Here is a 21,810-nt window from a genome sequence, read left to right on the forward strand (position 1 = left end):
GGGAAAAGAAGCATTCTGGAGATTCAAAGATCTTTATTGAGAACAAATAAGGCCATTAATGAGTTAGATAAAAACAAAGATAAGGTGAAAATGAGACCGACCAGTGTATTTCCTCACTTGTGAAGACCGGAAAACATGTCGGTCGTGTACACCGCCACACCACCTCAATTTGTAATAAATCATCCAACAATGTATATTGCAGACCAGCATGGTATTGACAACGCTGCCACAATTACGCTACCGGTATCGGTATCGTACCGGTATCGTAGTTTTTCGGGCGGTATCGTATCGCCAGTATCAGTATCTGAGGCGCAATACGGTACTGGCCGAGCCTCCGAGTAGTATTGGTTTGGTGATACTGTACTCGGTATCGTATCGGATTCCGGGTACGATACCGGGCCGGAGCCCGGGAAAGTATCGGGTATTGTCCCAGTATTGTAGTATTGTGTGAACTCCGATATCGGAGCTAAATGCCCTTCGTCTTGGCAGAATGATGTCCTGAGAACTAATCACACCATCTCTCTATTGTGTTCTAGCGTCGATTTTAGTCACCTCTCACCCCTCTGACGCAACATACCAATCCGACTGGTGTCACTTCTTGTTCAAAATGCGACCAGAAAGCACGTGGACCAACCAATTCCTCCCCTATTTTCCTGAATGGGCCAACCTGTGGTCGGACAGCTTCGATAACTTTAGTCTGGTGAGTTGATTCCAACTTTTGATCTTGTAAAGTCTCTTTTCGTTCAGCATCCTCATAATCTGTTTTTTGTTCCTCTGAACTTTTACTATTAGCCTTCCATTATGTCTTCCTGTTCTGATCGCGATGAAGAAACTCTTCCACCCACTGCCTCACCTCCCCAATCCCTGTCTTGTCAACTACCAGCACCAATACAACCAACTCCCCGTTGTAGTGCCCGAACTACCCCACTTCGCCGTCAATCTTCTATGATTATCCCTCCATCTGATTCTCGGAAGGCCGTACCAAGCGAATCTGAGGCTGAGTCCGAAGTCCAGGCTCCCAAGAAGTCTTCCAAGTGTCCTCGAGTAGACTCTGAGGATGAATCAGCCACGGCATCTGTCAACTGAACGAGGGTAGCCGTTCAAAGAAATCAAAGACGAAGGCAGCTAGCTCACCAGCCAAAGCCACCACTTCGAAAGCCACTACTTCGAAAGTTACGACTTCAAAAGCTACCACTTCGAAATCTTCCACGTCAAAAGCTACCACTTTGAAAGCTTCCACTTCGAAAGCTACCACCTCGAGTCAAGTCAAGAAGACTATGGTAAGTCTTGAAGTTTTTCATGAATAAAACCTGAAGATACCATTACTGACTATCATGGTATGTATCATTGTGCACTCTCAGAGCGCGCCTTGTTCTTCAAAGTCAAAGCGAAAAAAATTGGAGGTCGACTTAACTCAAGACTCTGAAGACGAACATTCCAAAGTCGAACGACCGGTTAAGAAGCGTAAGAAAGAAGTCACACTGCCAGCATTAAAGAGGTTCCCAGATGGGAATATGGGTCCTAGTGATCACATTCCCATCCTGCTACTGTTACACAGCTCCATGAATATTTCCTGAGTAGCCATTGTGATATATGTAGTCAATATTTTGAGATGTGTGGCTCAATCTGAACAAAGTTACAGCATGTATTACACATGAACTTCTTATCTAGATGAGCAGATAACTGAGCGGACCTGTATGTAGCTGATAGCTGAGCATTTACTCAGATGTTTGCACATATGTAGTGTATGCTTTATGGCTCAGATGTGCAGTGCAAGATGATTTGATGCACCATTCTTCTCTCAATGATATTCCCAGCCTAGGTCATGTTCCGACCAGGGAACATATTTAATGCTGGCAGTGTCAAAGAAAAAAAAGTTGTAGAAAAAGAGGGGGATGATGAAGAAGAGGAGGATCCTTATGACTACATCAAAGACTATTTTGAACCAATTCCTAAGCGTGGTGGAAAAGATGTGAGTGCTTTTATTCATATTCACTCATCAATTTTCCTTCTTCAAATTTGATTCATTGATAAAACTTGATATCTGAACCAGAAACCCGAGGGACCTTACAACTCCTGGCCATGCAAGTATTGTGGCTTCCATGCTCGGTCTTCCGGTGGTTCGCATTCAAATCTATACGCCCATTGAGACGGTTCCAACCAAGACGGCAAGTCTGGAAAGCCTGGCTGCCAAGAAAGGGATCGGGCTATTGCAGAAGGATGTATGCTTCCTCCCACGATTTTCGAGAGACGCAGAGAGGAAGAGAAGGCAGTCCAGCCCTCGATGGAATCCTTTGTACAGAAGGTCAACAAGTTTTCCAACCCTGTCTTAAATCAAATGGTTGGTTTGTGGGCTATCCAAACCTCTCAACCCTGGTTACGAATTGAAGACAAGACCCTGCGAGCCTGCTTCCGATACGCGAACCCTCATGCTCATCTTTTAGGCCGTACCTGGCTTGCCAAGTTTGCTCACCGGGTGTATCTTGGTCAGCGAAAGACGGTTATATCTGATCTACAGGTAAGTCATCACTTGATCTTTCTGGCCGTCTGTATAAGTTTTCATTAATTTATTCCAACACTCTTTGTTTCTTTTATTTGCTCACTTTTTTCTTTAATGTAGGCTCTTGACAGTAAATTTGGCTTAATCCTCGACGCCTGGACTTCCCCGCGTAATCGATATGGATTCATATCAGCCTCTGTTACGTATATCAACAGCGAGTGGAAATTCGTCACCCGGCATCTTTGTATGAAAATGATTGCTTGGCACCACAAAGGCGAGTGATTAGCCGAACCTTTGATCAACATCCTTGTAAAACATAAATTATATTCAAAGATAAGTATTTTCATCTGTTGGTTTCAAACATTTTTTTCGATTCACATGAACTAACATATTATTGTTAATAATACATGGTTTCTCAGACACATGATTCAGGTAGTAATAACAATACATGTGCTCGAGCCATGCAAGCTCGACTTGGAAAAATTGCCGAAGATGAAGATGAAGAGTTTAAATTTGATGAGCGTACTGATCGAGTGCGATGTGCCGGTCATAAAGTGGCACTGATTGTTAATGGTGGACTGCAAGCTTTGGGTATTGAATCTCCACCACCACCTCTGGTCAAGTCCACCATTCTTGGTGAATTCCCCCTCGATGATCACCGGATGACCACGATAACTGAAGAAGATGAAGATCCTCAAACCAACCAGGCTCAAGAATCTCAACCTGACAAAGATAACGGTACAGTTTTAGATGACGACGAAACTGATCTTAGCAACATACCTGGAAATCAAGTCGACGATAAATGGTACCAAATCATTGACGGACCGTTTGACCCCTTACCCGATCTTGAACGTCCAGCAACTAATCGAAATGAAGCTAATGCTGTTTATGAACTGACTCTCAAAGTAAGTTATTCCTGACTTCTCATGAATACATATAACACTTGCTGATCAATCTTTTTCATAGCTCGATGATATTGCTCGGAAGATAGGAGGATCATCCCGGATGTTGCAAGTATTTGATGCTACTTGCAAAAGTATGGACGTGAGTTTTCCTCGACCAATCCCAGGCTATGGAATTCGATGGAACATCAAACTCCAATGCTGGGATAGGTTGTACAATGCTCGAGAGGTACGTTTCTGTCGTCTTTTCCACCATTTGTCCTACTGTCTCTTTTGTAATTCAAAGTCACTAATACATACATACAAAATTATCAACCTAGGTAATCAATACTATGCTTAAAGATGATCAGAAGGAGCTTGCTAAAGGAAAAAATCGCAAGCAATCAAACCCAGCTCTTGCACCTAGCAATCCTGATGAAAATCGACCTCACGGAATATTTAACAAAGCAGATATCACGCCTGACCAGTGGAAGCAGGTCAGTAAGTTGATCAAGGTACTACGAGTAAGTTGACACTTATGATCTTCTCACACAAGGCTATTTGACATCTAAAATCGTTACCCAAACAGGAATTCGAATCACTCACCAAGCTGTTCGAAGCGAATGCACCTACTGGGTCACTCGTCATCCGCGAGTATGTTAAGCTCAAGAAATCCCTTCAACACAAAATCAATGCATGTACTTCACGCACCGACCCGCTTTTCCCTATGTATCACGCAATGCTTGCTTGAGTCAAGTCTTATCTCGAGGAGGCACTCAAATCAGACGTTCTAGTTTTGGCTACGATCCTCCACCCCTGCTGGCGAGCAGACTATTTCCAATTTGCTTTTGGCAAATACTCTTCTGAGTTTGAAACCGCCAAAACGTTGATTGAAACTGCATTTCAAAATCGAAAAGAACAACTTGAAGAAGAAGCTGGAAAGAACATCAACGCTTATGAAAATGATTCAAACGATGGCGAAGATGATGACGATGATGGTTTCCGTGCTCATAGAAAGAAACTTCACACACGAAACGAAAACGAGCTTTGTAATTACTTGGAACGTGTCGATGAACCCTCCAAACAGGTGGAAAAAGATCCAAATCTTGCTCTTGAATTGTGGAAGGTATAGTCTCTTTTTATGCTCTTTCTCATCTATGACTGAACTAATTGTTTCATATCTGTCTTTTCTATCAAGTTCAATGCTGCAAAATATCCGGTCTTAGCCTCTCTTGCCAAGGATTATCTGGCAATCTGTGGGGCTTCATGTGCTGTCGAAAGGACTTTCTCAGCTGCGGCTGATGTCTGTTGCCGGGATCGGGGTGCTTTGAAACCACCCACAGTTGAGCGCTCAGTTGGGAGTTGCATGTGGTCTAAAGATGGAATAAATATAGCTGGTGAAGATTTCGTCGAGTGCCAAAAATACATGGCAGAATGTATGGACTTGGACAAGGATAATAGAAAAAGGAAGGGTCGACCAAAGTAATTTCTTCCTTTTTGATCAAATTTTGTTTTTATATCTTTGTCTTCTATTTTTTTTCTTGTTCTCTTCATGATACACAGCAAGAATCTGGTTTGTAATGGCTGAAATACAAGAAATCCCCGCTCTACTTTGTTTTTGGTCTGAGAGTCGCGATACTGCGATACAGTAACGGTATCGTAGTCCCTTTAGACTACGCTACTAAGTATTGAGCGCCACAGTATCGTCTTTGCGATACTGTACTGAGTATCGTACCTGGGGCCTAGGTACGATACTATTTCCTGCTTTCCATGGTATCACAGACCAGTTACTTTACTGGGTATCGTCGATACGATACTGGTATCGTAATTGTGGCAGTGTTGGTATTGAGTGCATAAAACATCTTATGTGTCCAGTAGTCCTTGGGTGCTTCACGTGGTGCTGTTGCAAGAGGGATAAATGTTCCATCTACAAAACCCACACAGTCTTTGAAGAATGATTTTGTGCTGATTTCTTCTTTCAGAGCTGCTCAATGTTGGGGTGCAGGCCACCAAAGATATGTGGGTCCTAAATCAAGTACTGCAGTAATTAATGAATTTGTCCAATTCTGAACACTATCTTCTGTGAAGAGAGATTTAAATTGGAAGACCTTAAAATTCTGATCAGTCAAATTGTACAGAAACTCTCTCACCAGAGCAATTGAACATCCGTGCAAGATGATAATGGTCTCCATCATTTCCCAAAGTGCCTAAATTTGTCAGTCCAACCAAAGTCTGCCACCAAAAGGGTGCTTGCTTCATTTGTGAGTTGTCATGTTATAAGATGGGATGGTCTTCAATCAAATCACCAAGATGTTTGAATGTGGACTTCGACATTTGTGCCTGTCAGTGTCAAGAATTCCAGATAAGTACTCGTGTAAACTTGTGCATCATAATAATACTTACTAGCTTCATGAAGCCATTGCCACCTTCCTCCAAGAAACCTAGTGTTTTGCAACTGTTTACAATCACATGAGATGTGGGTGAGAACAAACCGTTTTTGATTTAATATTCTGAGGGTGTCGTCAACCACTTCAAGCTCTGTGATTTCACGTCTCAGGAGTTGTTGTCCAAATTGAAGAAGTCTGTTGCTCTGATCAATTGCAGGTATCAACTTGATTAGACCAAATAGATACAAAAATGATGCCTTCTTTTGGTCCTTGACAGTAACAGCCAGCTGATGGTTTTGTAAGGCTTGAATCATCTGGAAGAAAAATTGAAACCCAGTGAGATTGTGTTGAAAGATTGCAAAGGAGTCTAGGGTGTTTTGAACATGTGCCTTTCTTCCATGTTGTGCTGTTTGAATGGACCTCTTGAGGGCTAGTTTGCGAGTAAAACAAGGCATCAAGTTGCTGATATGTGAAGTGGGGGCAAGTCATTGATATTTGAAGTCAATGGGGGACTAGAGGTGTGAGGACACCACCAACATATTTACCTTGCATTGAAAAATCTGAGGTATCCTCGGATGCAAAACCTCGGACAGAAGCTTCCCGAGGTTTTGATCTGAGGTAATCCTCAGGGCAAAAGAATACCTCGGATGGAAACCTCAGACAAGGTCTGTCCGAGGATTTGCCTCTGATGATGCCTCGGATTTCTCAACCTGAGGCATCTATGCTGGCAGTGAGGAGGGTGTGGTGGAAAGTGACCATGGGACTTGAAGTCAGGGGATTCAGAATTGAGAGAATCCAGACTCAAGTCCAGATTCCAAATTACCAAAAAAAAAACCTGGATTTCTGGCCACACGGCCAGCTAACTTTGTATCCTGTAATTGAATACATTGGCCCAAGGTTTGAGGTTATCAACCTGCATATGGGGCCAATATAAAATCATGGATCCTTACGGTAGCAATTCCAGGACTTCACTTGAATGAAACAGATTATCTACTCTGTCATTGCTCTACATGGACAGGAAAGCTTTGGCTTTGGCCCTGTCAACCAAGAGAGATTCTGTAGAGCAGAGCCTCCAAGCGTATGACTAAGAACAATGATACACCCATAATTAAATACAAAATACATCAAAATATATGAAACTTTTACATCTCTAACACTCAAGTTTCAAGAGGGCAATCAGCTACTTCTTGATTAGAAGAGAACCCTTCTTTGTCCAAATATTATTATAAAACAAATACAGGAACAATAAAACTATCATTGCATATTTTTAATCAAAAGGCTGGTTGCTAGCCTTTCAATTAAAACTCGTGTAACTCCTATCATCATTACAACCCACCAAGGGTCAATTACATCACAATACAGACTGGGCAAAAAGGACTAAAGCAAGCAGTCCACTCCCTTGACAGAAGCCAATAGCGGGGTTCAAGTCAAATGAAATTGAAACCAAAATGTGTTTTAGGCATTTCTTGGAAGCCTTAATTTATAACTCACAATTTGAAGCTTTGAGTAGCTCTAGAGCCACTCATGGGCTCTAAAACTATAGGTCAATGCCTATGATTTCAAGAAGCTTGATTTTTTTTTGATTGAGAAAAAAAATCCGCCTTTTTTCTGTGTCAAGAAAAGGCGTATGACTTGTGTTTTGTTTCCTAACGGTTGTTTTTTCCTACTTCTCTGTTGTTGAGTCCATACCAGCAGATAAAATGTAATTCTGTCCAGCATTTGGACCTTTGTCTTAAAGCTTGTTTTTTTGTTATAAGATGTAGTGGCCTATTTTTAAACAATTCTTACAATGTCCAAGTGAGTTTTAGGTGAAATGCATCCTAAAAAAATCACTCGGATGTCATAAGATTCCTGCTTGGAATTTTTGAGTTGAACTCCGCTAATAACAACGGCAACCAGTCAGAGGTCTAATAAAACTAAAACCCTGGCAAAATAAGATTAGAGGTTTTAGTTAAATACAAGCTATATATCACAAAACATAAGAAAGAATCATCCTATATTTTTACAAATCTAACAAAATGCCACTTTTAAAAAACTCTCTTTGTTAAAAGCATCACCCATTCACTTTTCTCCTCTACACAATAACAAAACCATCTATACATTAGAAAACTCTCTCAGATTTTCCTTTTGCTTTTAAAAACCTTTGTTAAAGTTCAGATCTCTTTCATAAAAAGGACGTTAAAGATTGTTTAAGCTCAGCTCATCCTACTAAAGATCCTTCTATTACCTTTTTGATGAAGTTTGTTGTATTTAATCAATGCTAGAGCATCACACAGTATAACTATATGTCAGTATTGTATGTACCTTGGCAGATCAATGAGTAACTGTACTTAATGATAAACTGGCAGTAGTCCTATTCCGCACCACAGACAGCTACAGCTAACAATTGTAGTTTAAAAGGATTACTTACAAAGAATTGAAAAATCATTTTCCTCAAACCCAAGGGCTGATATTCAGGTTTGATAAAACACATTTTGTAAGTACTGTTCAGCTTGAAACTGTCTGATTTACCACTCACCTGCAGTCTCAAGTTGACAGGCCCGCTACACCAAACTCACCCTTCTCAATTGTATTATTGCTTTTCTCACTACAAAAACTGAAAAAAAATTCTGGGCAGAAAATATAATTATTGATATACAAAAATATTGGAAGGTCGGGAAGAAAGCAAAAGATACACAAAAAGCAGAAATTTTTCCTGGTGGTGAGAACTTTAATCTGAGTAGTTTGTGTATTTTTAGAGTGTACATTAGAGGTATTCAAAAGTTCAGATATGTGTGCCAGAAGTGTCAAGAAGTGACATCCAGAAACTTCTGGGACATCTCCAGATGTTTCTAAGTCTAAGAGCATCCCCAGTGGTGCTTGTATTCTGCGGGCTCTTGACAATACAGGCAATGAAAACCTTAAAAGAAACCGCAGCGGACCACACAAGATGTGAGGGGGGATGTCAAGAGTCTCCACATTTAGGGGGACAATCGAGACTCTCAACATCACGTGCACCCCCAGTACCAGCAGTCAACTAGATATGTCTTTGAGTACAAACAAAAAAAAGACTTCAATCACGGGATTTGTGTAAATGTAAGTGCTCCGCTGTACAGACATACTTTTTTGACCCCCTACATTTGAGAATTATTCTGGGGGTCTGTTTTTGACCTCTTACAATGTCATAGTATCCTACCCACTTGTCCCCCAATCTAAGGAAAGAGGTGGTGCTTCATTTCAAACTTGATTTTGTTGAAGAAACATAGCATTGTGTGTAGGTCATGACTTTTGATTCTGGGTTTGGAGCTGACTTTCCTGTGTTTGGTCTTGGAGGTAATAATAGAAATGAACAAAGTGTTTAGTGTTTAAAATGAATTTTGCAAGAATAGGGAAAACATTTTGTGTATCCACAATTTTTTACTGTTATTTGAATTCACTTTGATTCCTTCCTCTTTGATCTATAAATGCATTGATTATCTGGCTTTTGAGAATTTCATCCAGTAAAGTAAGAAATGGTTAGTATTTCCTATTATCCCACATGTACTAGTAGCACAGTAGGATTCCATTGAGCTTTCTCTCACATGAGTGAGCATTTAGTGTGCTGAAAATTGCTTGCAGTTGAAAAGTTGTGGCAGTCCCACCCTTCTCAAGAACTTCTAAGCCTTTTGCAATAAGTTTAGGATTTGTTTTGAATGTGCTTTTGCCTGGTCTAAAAGGGTAAAGTGTAGTATCAAATCTTTCTTTTGTGTGTCTCTTAAATTTAAGGCCCCCTATACTTGAGGGTAGGCACATGGCTGTATGTTGTGCCAACACAGCTTTGACTGCTAGTTGGTCTGCTAGCTCATTAAGCACCTTGATGACCTACCGTCCAATAAAAACATACATTGGTGTATTCTGGTAATTGTTTTAGTTGAGTTCTGATTTTAATCAGGAGATGGGTGGAGGTTGCCCTAGGGATGTTGGGGCCAGTTCTATAGCCCCTTGATTATTGAAGCTTGCTAGGTGACAACCAAGTGGTTGTAGATTTGGCCACTGTAATGATCCCAGGTGGGAATGATAGGGGACAGGGGCCGGCATCAGAAAACAACACTGGGGATCCCACAGGGCAAGGGCCTGGTTTTGACAAGTGTAGGGCAGGTGCCAGTCACTGTTATCACAAATTCCAAACTTATCAAAGGCCCAAGTAGTCAAGGGAGGGACTTGAGGCTAAAGTCCTACTTTTTGGCTCACAACAGCAGAATTTTTGACCATTTTTCTTTTTTTGCCCAATATGACAATCACAGACCTCATAGAATCAATCATCCAGCCACACTTAGCTTCCTTGACATCTTGTGTTTCCTCTTGGAATCAGATTGTCACTACAGGTAGATTCACTGCTATTTTGATTCTTGGACCTATGTTTTTGGGGTTTCAAGCACACATTGGGGGTCCTGTATTGAACTATATGTTGCAGCTGCAAGTTTTTACAACTCTTCAAGTTCTGAGTGAGTTTAATGAATAGGATAAGTGCTGAAAAATGCACAAGGACATATAGAAGTCTGAAGAGAATACCTCTGGAGCTACATGCGTCATTGTATGATGTCTGTGACTCTCGAGTCTCATAATGGATCATCAAGGAGAAAGGCCTGAAATTGCCGCTGTTGTGAGTTGAAAATTAGGACTTTGGCTGTGAGTCTCTCCCTCAACTACTCGGGCGGGGGGAGTTTGATAAGTTTGGGCCACTTCCGACTGGAACCGTCTTTTTAAGCACATGTTTTTAAGCGTGATCTCACCGAAATTCCTGGCAGGTTTCCAGAAAGACCCGAGGCCGAGGAACTTTACCCCCTGGTGTACATAGCTGGTGAGAAAATTCCCAGGACGTATGTGATACCTTGATATCTATGGAAAGAGATGGAAAAATCATCACTTGCAATCATGGTAGGGAGAGCAGGCATCTCTTGGGATCCAGGCTCATCCATGGCATCGATACGGCGAACTCGGACTCAAGTCTCATTGCAAGAGCGCTGGAGTGAGGATAATGCTTGGTTAAAGGTGGCTCGCTGCCTACCAGTGCCTACCACGCAAAAAGAAGAGAAAAATTGACAAATCTCACAGCAGCTCACAACGGTGCACCTCAAAGAATCATTCCGCGTGAGAGGGTACAGCCCTCTTTTCACAGCGCAGGTTTGGGGTCCCTTCCAAATTTGATTTCTCAGTTACATTTTACTACGAACGTGACATAATGACAAGTTCCAAGAAAAAGTCATTATGTGGTGAACACTCTCTGTGTATGCATTTGAAAGTCCGTCGTCGAGCTTTCAGCTGATCTCACGCACTCGTCGCGACTCAACTGTGAATCAAGTCCCGTTCTGCGAGCAATTGTTCTTCTTGAGAGACTATGCAATTGAGATTAATTCGATTCTGAAGGTCCTTTTCTAAACTGGACAGGCGTGATGACTAGTGTCGAGACTGTCGAAAACCTTTGATTGTCACATCAAATAGATCAAACTATTCAAGCTGACGTACGGGGACCACTGTGAGTGTCGACCAGCTCATAAAAGGAGGCCGAGTCCCCCCCTGCTCCGGCTCCCTCAACCAACCCTGCCTATCGTCGCGTATTTCAGACCCATCAATCGCTCATTTAAAAAATCACTTTACTCACAAAACATCGTAGCTTTTCTTAACTCTTCTTTTCAACTTAGTCAATATGGTTCGCACTTTATTCCTCCGATCTTTAGTTCTCGGCCCCTTGGCTGCTTTGGCAGTGGCACAAAACATGTCCGACTCCATGACCGGAATGAACGCGTCCGACTCCATGAACGGAATGAACGTGACCGACTCCATGACCACCCCGGAAACCGCTTCGGCCATGCCAATGGTCCGTGCCCATTATTGCGCGTCAAGACCTGAGTGATGAAACGTTGATCCCAACGGTGTGCCCTCCAATGCATGTAGGACGTCGACTACACCGGCTACACTGGAGCCTCTGGTAAACCTGTACGTGTATGGTTCTCCAATCCCAGGCGCTTACACAGGCAGCTTACCTAAATTTTTGAGCAGGCCCATCCAGGTATGACCCCTGGTGTGCTATCCCCTGATGGCAAGTGCTGGTGCAGTGCCCGTGAGTGAAACTCTGCATCACTCTACCGTGGTCCGGTAGACAACGAAATGTGGAGCTGAGTGAGCCTTCCATTACAGCACCTGCAGTACCTGCCATGCCTACAGGACACATGCCCTCTGATGTCGCCCCTCCTTCTATGCCCATGGTCCCTGAAAGTACGTGTATTGCACTTGTTCATCATCTTTCTGCCTGGAATTGACATTTTGAGGGATCATCCAGTGCCAGTAGCCAACACTACTATACCCCCTACTGTCCCAGCCACCACCCCCAACACTACTGTTGAGTCCTCGATTCCTTTCAATGTATGCCATGTCACATGCTGATACCATCTGTTTTCATAGGATGACACCACTACCAGCGGTGTGACCTTCCTTAAGGGTTCTTCCAACGCTTGCTTCCTTGCTGCCGCCGCTGTTGTCGGTATCACCACCTTGGCTGCCTAAACGGACGTATATTTCTGTCCTTCAGCTCTATCATTGGGTTCCCTTCGGGTGGCACTTCTTGATTTGATGCTCAACACTTTGGAACACTCTCTATTCGTCTTCGATTGTTGCATGGTTCTTTCAGTTATCTTTAGCTTTAAACAAATAGTCTGCAATATTTGATTCCAATTCCGCTTGTTCTTTGAGCTTCATGATTATTTTGAGTGCCCAGATCACGTTGACATCGCACGAGAGTGAGTCTTGACATTGCGGAGTATGGCCTACCTCCCTACCTCAAAAGTAACTCCCTCACTGCGTTTTGTGAAGCAATGCTCTCGCCCCATGCTCGTGTATTAATCCATACGCGTTGCGAGTTTGATTTGATAATGGGGCGAATACTTTGTAGATGGCAAAAGAGACTCAAACCGCACCCATGTCAAAACATCAGGTACACGAAAGGAAGTCTTCTACATGATCTCCAAGATTCCTCTCATGTTCGTAGAGCTAACCAAGCGCTGCAAGTGGTTGACGTTAGAAACCGAGCGGCTGAGCCTCTCGGTCCGCACAGGTTTGGCGTGCTCTGAGTCTGATGATATCCCTGAAAATAACGAACCAAGACCACCCGCGAACCAAATCAGAACACGAAACCTTAGAGGTTGTAGTTCCTCGTTCCTCCTCATATTTATCAAAAGTGGAAACGTATCAAAGATTTTGCGCCACTTTTTTTCTTGTCATAAAGCAATACTGAAATTCGCTAGATGAAAGTCTACAACATTTACTGTGCATCGATTAGCAATTTACTATACTCCACAGTTTTCGAACAGGTGTGTGGGTTCAGGATGCTGCCACTGGACCTGATTTTAAAAACACTGTGCTCGAGCTGGCTCGAGAATTTCTCATTTGAGTGAGGAGAAAGCTTTACATAATCGATCTGCGTCGTTTGCCCAAGATGGAATGGTGCGGAAGGGGTTCCAGCATTCATGACCGAGGGATGAGGCTCGCCGCTCAGGGTGGTCGGCTATACCGAAAAGCGAGCCCGCTCGTTCAGGCAGTCTCGGGGTCATGTGAGGGCCGGATCACTGACATCAATTTACCCAAGGCCGGGTCAAAAACTTCAACCTTCACCCATAAATTTTGAAATCGCGTCAAACCTTACAAAACTCAACAACCAAGAAAATCAAAATGACGGTAAGCTCAGATTTCCTTTCTTCGATTGTCCCAAGATGTCCATGAAAACAAAGTTACATCCAATTAATCGATCCTTCAATCCATCTGACTATCTCATAGATTCTTACAGACCATCATCATCTTTTCCTACAAGCTATGTTACTTCGACGCGTCGCGCCCTACAAAACATGGGACACGATTTTTAAAAAATGTCGTACTTTAGTAGATCGTAAGTTCTTTTTAAACCAATCTAACTTTAAATTGATTAGAATCTAAAGTCGTTAAGACTCTTTTGTTTTTTTTTTGTTCATCATCTAGCTCGAGATCGAGAACCAGTCTTTGAAACCCTTATACGAGATATCAATCATCGTTTAGAACCTTTAGGATTTCGAATCGCTCAAACTGTTGATGGTGGAATCGGACCAATAGATGAAAGTCAACAAGACCAAGTCTCAGATGAATCAGGTGGAGGTATCTACCCTCGTTCTCAAGGAGAACGTTGGATGGGTCTAGTGAGCACGATCTCCTTTTCTTTTTACAATCATCTGGACTAAAAGCCTTCTTTTCGGTTTTCGGTTTCGGTTTGCATAGATTAATACTAAAGTAGATAATTCAGCAAAACTAGCTACCGAACTTACACCTGCTGAATTGAATTTTTTTAGAAGAGTGATTAGTCGGATTATAAGAGCACCTAATCATCGATATTGTATTTCACTTCATGAAGCCATTCGATCACATACCAAAATTCAAGGAATGAAAAAAGGAGACGCACAAAACGTTTTAGATGTTCTAGTTAAAAAAGGTATAAGTTCTTTTTCAAGATTGTTTTTTCTTCATAAAGAAAAGTCTCTTACTGAATTTGATGTCTATGTTTTTCAGGTTGGTTATCGTATGTAGCAGGGATTTATACTCTATCTATTAGAGCACAATTAGAATTAGATCCATATTTCGAAAAAACCTTTGACCTAGAAGACTTACCACCACAATGTCTTAAATGTAAGAATATAGTCATGAGAGTAAGGAAACTTTTTTTTGGGTTGAATTTTTTTGGGTTTTTTTATTTCATTCCAAATGATTAATTCGGTTTTTTTGGGGTTGATTCAGGGATATAAATGTCCAAAGGATGAATGTCGAGGAGCATTACATGTTCAATGTGAAGCAGTTTGGAAAAGGACTCAAAGTAAATGCTCTGAATGTAAAGGGTAAGTTTTTTTCAAGTAGATAGTATATCTCAAAGTCTGCGATGATCTAATGTTTGATTCAACCTATTTAGGAAATGGTCCAATGAGACTCTTATTGGACAAGATGCACCAGATGGACTGGTGCTTGATACAGAAGAAGAATCAGAGGTAGAAGCCAAGGAAGAAGAAGAGGAAGAAGAAGAAGGAACGCAACAGACTCAAACTCAAACCCAAGCTTCTAAAGGTAAAAGACGTAGTACAGCTTCAAGTCAAAAGAGTCAAAAGAAGAGTCGAAATAGTAGAGCTCCTATACATGATTCTGATGATTCTGATGATGATCGAGGAGAAGGACCGAGTCAACCGCGTAATGGTCGTACTCCTGCTTCACGTCGAAGCTCTCGATATGGTTAACATCTGAATGAGTTGATTCATTTCACCAAGAACAAGTACATTGGTTTGATAACAACAATGGCAATAGCCTGATTTCAAGTCGATTCAATAATCATAAATAAATCTTACTGTGTTTTTTTTACATTTTTTAACATTCCATCATTTACTTACTTGTTTTATTTAACAACATCGGTAAGAATAGTCAAATCGAAATTAAAGTAAATATTGATAAATAAAGAAGAAATGTGTTTATGTTTGTAATTTTGTAGATAAGTTGCTTGTTTTAATGAAGATTTGAGGTCTTTCAAACAAAAAGCTTTCTTAATGACATCTTTTTCAATTGTTCAGTTCCAATCTTTCAAAACAACACGAAACGGGATATAAGCAAGTCAATATGATGCATAAGAAAGACAAAGAAGATGGTAAAATAAGATTTGAAGAGTAGAAGGATGATTCAATTTTTGGGTCGATTACGTAACCAACTGGGTTCAGGACCATTCATGAATCGATTCTTGATTGGTGAAGGATGAAGTTGATTTTGTTGAGTGGTAGCCCAAATCACTTTTCTTGATGGATTGATTGTATTCTGATTGGGGATTGAGATTGAATGATGATAATAATTAGATGAAAGGAAAACAGCTTGATGTTCTAATTGATCTGAATAAGTTTCGATTTCTAAAAGTTTAGATTCAAATCGTTGATGATTTCCTTCTTCTTTACCAATCTTGATCAATTCTTGAATTTCTCTTCTACACAACATAACAATTCGATTCGATTCATTTCATCTCATTTCGTTGCATTTCATTGGTTTCTTGTTTCTTTCTATTTCTTTTTTGGGGGGTTTTGTTTGAAGTCAAAACTCACCTTGCACAATAACCTACGAATCTGATTCTATGTCGATCTGGCATCTTGATGGCTATTCTGATTAATCTTCTATAGATTGAATTGATGATGGGTACCTTTTTTGACCAATTTGAATGACTGCTTGTCATCCTTGACCGATGCCTTGACCGGGCTTGTTGACCTTGAGTCTGCCAAGTTGAGGTCAACAGTTGCAGAACTCGATTCTCATCAATTTGGATGAAGCCATGAGATATTTGATAGTAGCATAATATGTTAGTAGTGAGTGAATGACCTCATTGAAGTCATGTTGGTTTTTTGAGGATTTTGTTTTGGTTTTTGGATTAATTTTTTTGGAATTTGAGTTCTTGACCAATCGATTTACCACTTCAAATCCATGACATCTTCATTCACCTCAACTCATTCTCAACAATTCATCAAGTCTAGTCTCATCATCAACAAAATCAAACATCAATCTTCTTCATCATCAAATCTAAAGATCATCAATTCAATTCAATCTAAACTTCGATCACATTCAAAAAAATCAAATCATCATCAATTCTATACTTCAACCTTATCAAAACATCTCTCAATTCATGCTACAACATATCCATCATCTCCTTCTAGTTCATCAGTGCAGTCTCATCAGCAAAATACCGCTTCTTCCTCTTCCTCATCATCCTCTTCCTGGTGGCAGCAGGTTTGTAGATGGTTTTTCTCGTCTAATTTATTTTGTATCTTAAACTGACACTCAATCTATCTCAGTCCTCCCATCAGTCAGACTATAATGAGTCATATGGAACTTCTCAATCAAACAGCGCTCAATCTCATCTAGTTTCCAGGCCTAATCAACTCTTAAGCCGACAAAAAGCTCAGATCGTCTTTCGTCAACACCTTCGTCATCATCCTGATCCAATCAACACCCTTCTGATCCCACACGAACATGGTGGTCTCCTCTCGATTTGTGATACAATTTGGTCCCATCTTCAACCTGGAGAAAACCTCGAACACGTGATCGAATTACAGAGACTTTCCATTTCGGATCTCTTCCTCTATGCCCAATCCCGTCAAACGCATCTTCAACCTAAACAAGCTCAAAGACTCATCCAAGATATCCTCAAATTACTCATCACTAGCGATCTCTCCCCCAAGATCTTGACCACTCTCGGTCTTGATCCGATCAAAGGATGGAGAAACATGGTTCGAGAACCCGTTCGGATCTTCATGCTCAATCAATTCCTCAAACTCTTAAACTCTCTCGATCTGCCTCCCTCAGACTGGTGGGAATCACAATTTCTATCACTCTCTGAAGCTCAGCTTAATCATTCATTCAATCTTCAGCAACTCGAAAGATTAGGTCTCACAATCATCACTGCACTCTCTAAACAAGGTTCATCCTATCAAGCCTTACGACTCTTTCGAACCCTGCATCTTCTTTTGCCACCTATCCCAAGTCACCCCTTTCTCTCGGATGATGGAGATCCTTCAAACCCAACATCTTCAATCTGTAAAGCTGCCACTGGTCTCATTCTTGCTGAAGCGCTCTTTGCTAAGAAACGGATTGACGAAGCCGATGAAGTCATACGTAAACTACCACGCAATTCTTCTCACGGCTTAATCCATCAGAGATATCTTCTGACTGCGTTATCAATTAAATCGGTCATTGGTGATCTTGAAGCTGTCGACTTACTTGGAAAGGATTACATGAAAGTATGGAATGCTGAGGATTTGAGAGAAGTCAATGCTCGAAATCAACGTCGAAGGACACTTCAACGTCAACCTGCTTCACTTACCTATGCACGAGCCAGAATTCAAGCCCTAAGCGTGAATGGAAAGCTGAATGAAGCAGAAGAACTTTTCAGACTCACGATTGAACAGACTGATAAACTTCAATCCTTGACGTCGTTTCATGAATATGGTCTAGCCGATCTTTATGCAGAGATGATGAAAGCTCATGTTGAAGTAGATGGTTTAGAAGCAGCACACGTTCTACTAGACGAATTGCTTTTGAACCGACCTCGGATAGTGGATCAAAGGCATTTCAACCTCCTACTTCAAGGTTATGCTACTCGAACAGATCTATCGGGTTGTATCAAGATACTGGAAGAGATGATTCAGAGAAAGGTTTCAGCGGATTTACATCTATATGGAAATCTATGTTTGATGTTTTCAAACGTTCATGAACCTGCCTCAGTCTTGAGAGTGATTGAGATCGTGATGGAAAGAGGATGGGCTCCGAGTCGAGAGTTGTGGAACATCTTACTGGATTGTTACGTCGAAGGCGGTGATTGGTTGAGAGCATCTAAATTATTGGCTTTCGTTGAATCCGAGGATCGGAGGAGACAGAAAGAACCAGATGCTGTGACGAAGGGAATTGTATTGAAGGCTCTAGTCTTGTCAGGTGCACCGACTGATGAAGTGGTTGAAACTTTCAAAGCAATGTATAACGAACGTACAGGTGGTGGTTTAGCTGATACACGAGCTTATACACTCTTACTGCAATCTGTTTGTGATTCAGGTATGATGGACTTGGCAGAAGCTATCTTTTTCAGTCTGAAAGAACACGCCCCTGCAGGAGTGGAGCCCAATGTATTTATGTATGGTATCATGATCTGTGCTTTCTTGAGGCTGGGGAAGAAGTCATTGGCTCAATTTTATTTTCAAGATATGCGACAATACGGACTCCGGCCTAATTCAATCATCTATTCGATGATCACTGCTGCTTATGCTCGATCATCTGGCTCACCTACACCTTCTCCCAACACGCCTCTCGATGATACCTCCCAGACCACCCCAACTCTAGATGAGGAGCCGGCAAGTGGACTAGCAAAGGATGGCGTCAGTCTAGCACGAGAGATGGTAGAAAAATTTAAGCGAGAGATGGCGGCTGATGGACTGTCACTCGAAACTGAGCAAGACACCAAGCTAGGCGAGACCCAAGATCTCGGACTGACCCGATCATCACCTCAATCACATCGACGTCGTAGGCGATTAGTAGCTTATGACATGCCATCTGTTCGTCAACAAGCTTCACATCGTCTTCTTGCACCTATCATTCAATCTTATGTGAAATTAGCTAGACCAGCTAAAGCTTTAGAAGTAGTTAAAGAGTTGGTGGAAAGTCTTGAAAATGAAACAAAAGGATCTCGTAAGAAAGGCAGAGGATTGATTGAGTTGGATGTATATACGATGTTATTAGATGGCTATAGACGAGCAAATGATCCGATGGGAGTGATGGAGATCTGGGAAAGGATCTTTAAAGAGGCCAAAGCAACAAGTGAAGATGATCGGCTTAGGTCAATACTGATGGAGAAGACTTTGAAGTTATCGGGACTTGTTCCATCGATCATCCAAAGTGGCAAAGGAGAAAATCCGAGTCAAACGAAGAGTTACAAGCTTTGTTTACCTTTATCAATTTATACTGATTCGCTCTCGAGTCATGGATTTCATCAAGAGTTGAGATCAACTTGGGAATCGGTTCAAGAAGCTGGTTTTGCATTTGATCCTGCTAACTTTAATCATCTTTGTTTGGCAAGTTTCAAATCAGGAAACCCTAGATTAGCTTGGGAGATTGTAGAGTATGTTTTATTGATAGATGAACAGGGTGAAGGAGGAGGAGAAGTTGAGAGTTTAGTAAAAGAAGAAGAAAAGCAAGAATTTGGAGGATGGTCAAATGAAAGTTCTTCAAGAGATCATTGGCCCAATTTTTTACGTGCTAGTGTGAGTAGAAGAAGAGCGATGAAACCATTGCCTATCTCATCATCATCATCATCATCATCATCATTTTTTAAAGGAAGTGGGATTGAAGAAACAGGACTTGTAAGAGCAGATGAAACTGATGGACCAGTTAGACCACCTAATCGAACGTCTTTACGTAAAACACAAAGATTTGATGATCAACTTGCCACACGAAGTTCATTAGAAAGTTTATTAAATTCGTTAAGATCCACTAGTATGATAGAAAATCCAATCCAATCCACTTCATCAAATGAAATGGAATATGAAACTAGAATTCAATCCAATCAACCGATCATGAATCCAAAACAAAGATGGAGTTTTCAAATCTTATCGATTGGAAAAGCAAGAAAAAGTTTAAATTGGAAACCATATGAAAAGATTTTAAGAAGATTACATGGATCGATGTGGAGAGAATGTTCAGAAGAGATCATCAAAGGAAACCAAAGCGATGAAAACATTCAAGAGATTGTTAATGGATATTTAAAAAAGTATCCCAAGACTATGAAATCAGTTTTGGTTTATGCATTAGGTGAAAGAGGTATCAAGAATTTAATGATCAAGAGTGAAAGGAAAAATCGTGTTGATCATCAAGATGCTTGGTTAGAATTGGCTATTGAGGATTTGGTACATAGAGTGATTGGTAGAACTAAAGAGAGGATTAGAGGGATTCGTAATTCTAGGTTTGAGATTGATGATCATGATGATGATGAAGTGATTCAAGGAATTAATGATTGATTGGATTGCAGTTTTGATTTTGGATGTGTATGGGTTTTGTTTTGTTTTTGAGTGAGAGTTTAGATTGAGGTTTTAAGTTTAGGTGAGTTAATTGAGAGTTTGAAGAGAGAAATGTTGAGATTTTGGAGAATTGATTTTTTGAACTTTTTGGTTTTTTTTTTTGATTTAGAAAACCAACTTGATGAGAATTTTGTTGATCAGAATTTGTTTGTGAGATTTGAAAAACGTGATCAAATAGAATCGTGCAGCTCGTTCACTGGCCCAGTCTCCTCGTGACATCTCGAGATAATTTCGAGCCAAAGTGAAAGCTGAGCTGTGTGAGTCGAGAATGGCATCTTGATACATATCAAGTCTCGAGGGGATATGCAGGTACTTGTTTGTATCTCTGAGAAATCAAAGGTAGAAGATCGAGTTGAGAAGCTTTGATGGAGAATGAATGCCTTGATGATAGTATGTACGAAGATGGTGCGCGAGTCTCACAGTTTAAAATCATCAATCAGGTTAAAATACATCTCTCGAGTCTACGCACTATTAGTATAGTCAATCATGATTCATGCCAACACCAAATGTCTTGCTGGTCTGCCAAGCAATTGTCGACTTCATGCAACAGTCTTAGTATCTTTGATGGAGCTTGGAAAAACAATTATAGAGGACTGAGACTTTGAGGAGAAAGGCGCATACATTTGATTATGAAAAGAGTGTGAATGAGCCAGTAGATCACCTTGATAGATTTTTCTAAGCCAAAGTTCACCCATCTACTTTGTCTCCTTTGAGCTTTACTGTGATGAGTTGACCTGAATTTGCAGCCCAAAAGTATCTCTCATAGGTTGTGCTGCGGTCGACTTGCTTGTGAGAGGTTGATTGGGAAACAGACTGTCCAGAACATGGCTAATAACATTTTTGGAGTGTATGAAAATAAGTATGTATACCAATATAACACTTCTGTGGATGATGTCGCGTTGTAATCATCTTTCTTGGTGAGACGCTGGATTGAAGATTTAAAGATGTCACACGGGAATGAAAGTACTTCGAGCCCAGGTATGAGGTTGGCTTATGTGGTGTGTGCATGAAGTTAGAACTTGCTTTAACTCAGTCTGTACCAGATCTTTACCCTTTCATGAATTGATCATGGATTTCATGCACTGAATCCATTAAATGGTCTTATAAAAGGATCACAAAAGGTTTATCAGAGTAGTCATATTACATGCAGTGCAGTTTTTATTAAGAGTAGAAGGAGAAGTCACATGATAATCAAGAGTAACTGAAGTGAATTAAGATGCAACAAGAGAGTAAGAAAGTTTACAGAGTAAACATGTGAGACAAAAATGATAGCTTCACTGCACATTCTTTGATCATATGTGTCCTCATACACATTGATGTAACCTGGAACATGAAAGGCAGTCAGAAAAGGAAAGCTGAACCGAGTTCAAAGAAGACACATTTCATGGGTTCTGTTTTGATGTTATTGATATGATGAATTGCATTTGATT

The 21,810-nt window shown here is 40.9% G+C and overlaps 5 protein-coding genes across 5 annotated transcripts; 4 read left to right on the plus strand and 1 right to left on the minus strand.

Moving 5' to 3' along the window:
- Positions 1-607: 607 nt before the first annotated feature.
- MELLADRAFT_85988 (uncharacterized protein) lies at positions 608-1,086 on the plus strand (the record flags this gene model as incomplete). Its single annotated transcript, XM_007409456.1, has 2 exons — positions 608-700; positions 793-1,086. 2 exons carry the CDS (start codon positions 608-610, stop codon positions 1,084-1,086), a joined length of 387 nt encoding a protein of 128 aa, XP_007409518.1.
- A 10,347-nt stretch (positions 1,087-11,433) lies between these two features.
- On the plus strand, positions 11,434-12,290 carry MELLADRAFT_85989 (uncharacterized protein; the record flags this gene model as incomplete). The annotated part of the gene is made up of 6 exons (XM_007409457.1): positions 11,434-11,604; positions 11,682-11,723; positions 11,787-11,847; positions 11,934-12,002; positions 12,067-12,125; positions 12,189-12,290. 6 exons carry the CDS (start codon positions 11,434-11,436, stop codon positions 12,288-12,290), a joined length of 504 nt encoding a protein of 167 aa, XP_007409519.1.
- Positions 12,291-13,592: 1,302 nt separating this feature from the next.
- MELLADRAFT_85990 (uncharacterized protein) lies at positions 13,593-15,305 on the plus strand (the record flags this gene model as incomplete). The annotated part of the gene is made up of 8 exons (XM_007409458.1): positions 13,593-13,665; positions 13,755-13,948; positions 14,028-14,238; positions 14,316-14,452; positions 14,541-14,638; positions 14,710-14,915; positions 14,961-15,023; positions 15,277-15,305. The coding sequence occupies 8 exons, from the start codon at positions 13,593-13,595 to the stop codon at positions 15,303-15,305; spliced, it is 1,011 nt and encodes a 336-aa protein (XP_007409520.1).
- Positions 15,306-15,461: 156 nt separating this feature from the next.
- Positions 15,462-15,999, minus strand: MELLADRAFT_106099 (uncharacterized protein; the record flags this gene model as incomplete). Its single annotated transcript, XM_007409579.1, has 2 exons — positions 15,462-15,756; positions 15,872-15,999. 2 exons carry the CDS (start codon positions 15,997-15,999, stop codon positions 15,462-15,464), a joined length of 423 nt encoding a protein of 140 aa, XP_007409641.1.
- Positions 16,000-16,244: 245 nt separating this feature from the next.
- Positions 16,245-20,320, plus strand: MELLADRAFT_85991 (uncharacterized protein; the record flags this gene model as incomplete). Its single annotated transcript, XM_007409459.1, has 2 exons — positions 16,245-16,547; positions 16,613-20,320. The coding sequence occupies 2 exons, from the start codon at positions 16,245-16,247 to the stop codon at positions 20,318-20,320; spliced, it is 4,011 nt and encodes a 1,336-aa protein (XP_007409521.1).
- Positions 20,321-21,810: the final 1,490 nt, after the last annotated feature.

The sequence above is a fragment of the Melampsora larici-populina genome (assembly GCF_000204055.1).
Source record: "Melampsora larici-populina 98AG31 unplaced genomic scaffold MELLAscaffold_16, whole genome shotgun sequence".
In the NCBI taxonomy this organism is placed as follows: domain Eukaryota; kingdom Fungi; phylum Basidiomycota; class Pucciniomycetes; order Pucciniales; family Melampsoraceae; genus Melampsora; species Melampsora laricis-populina.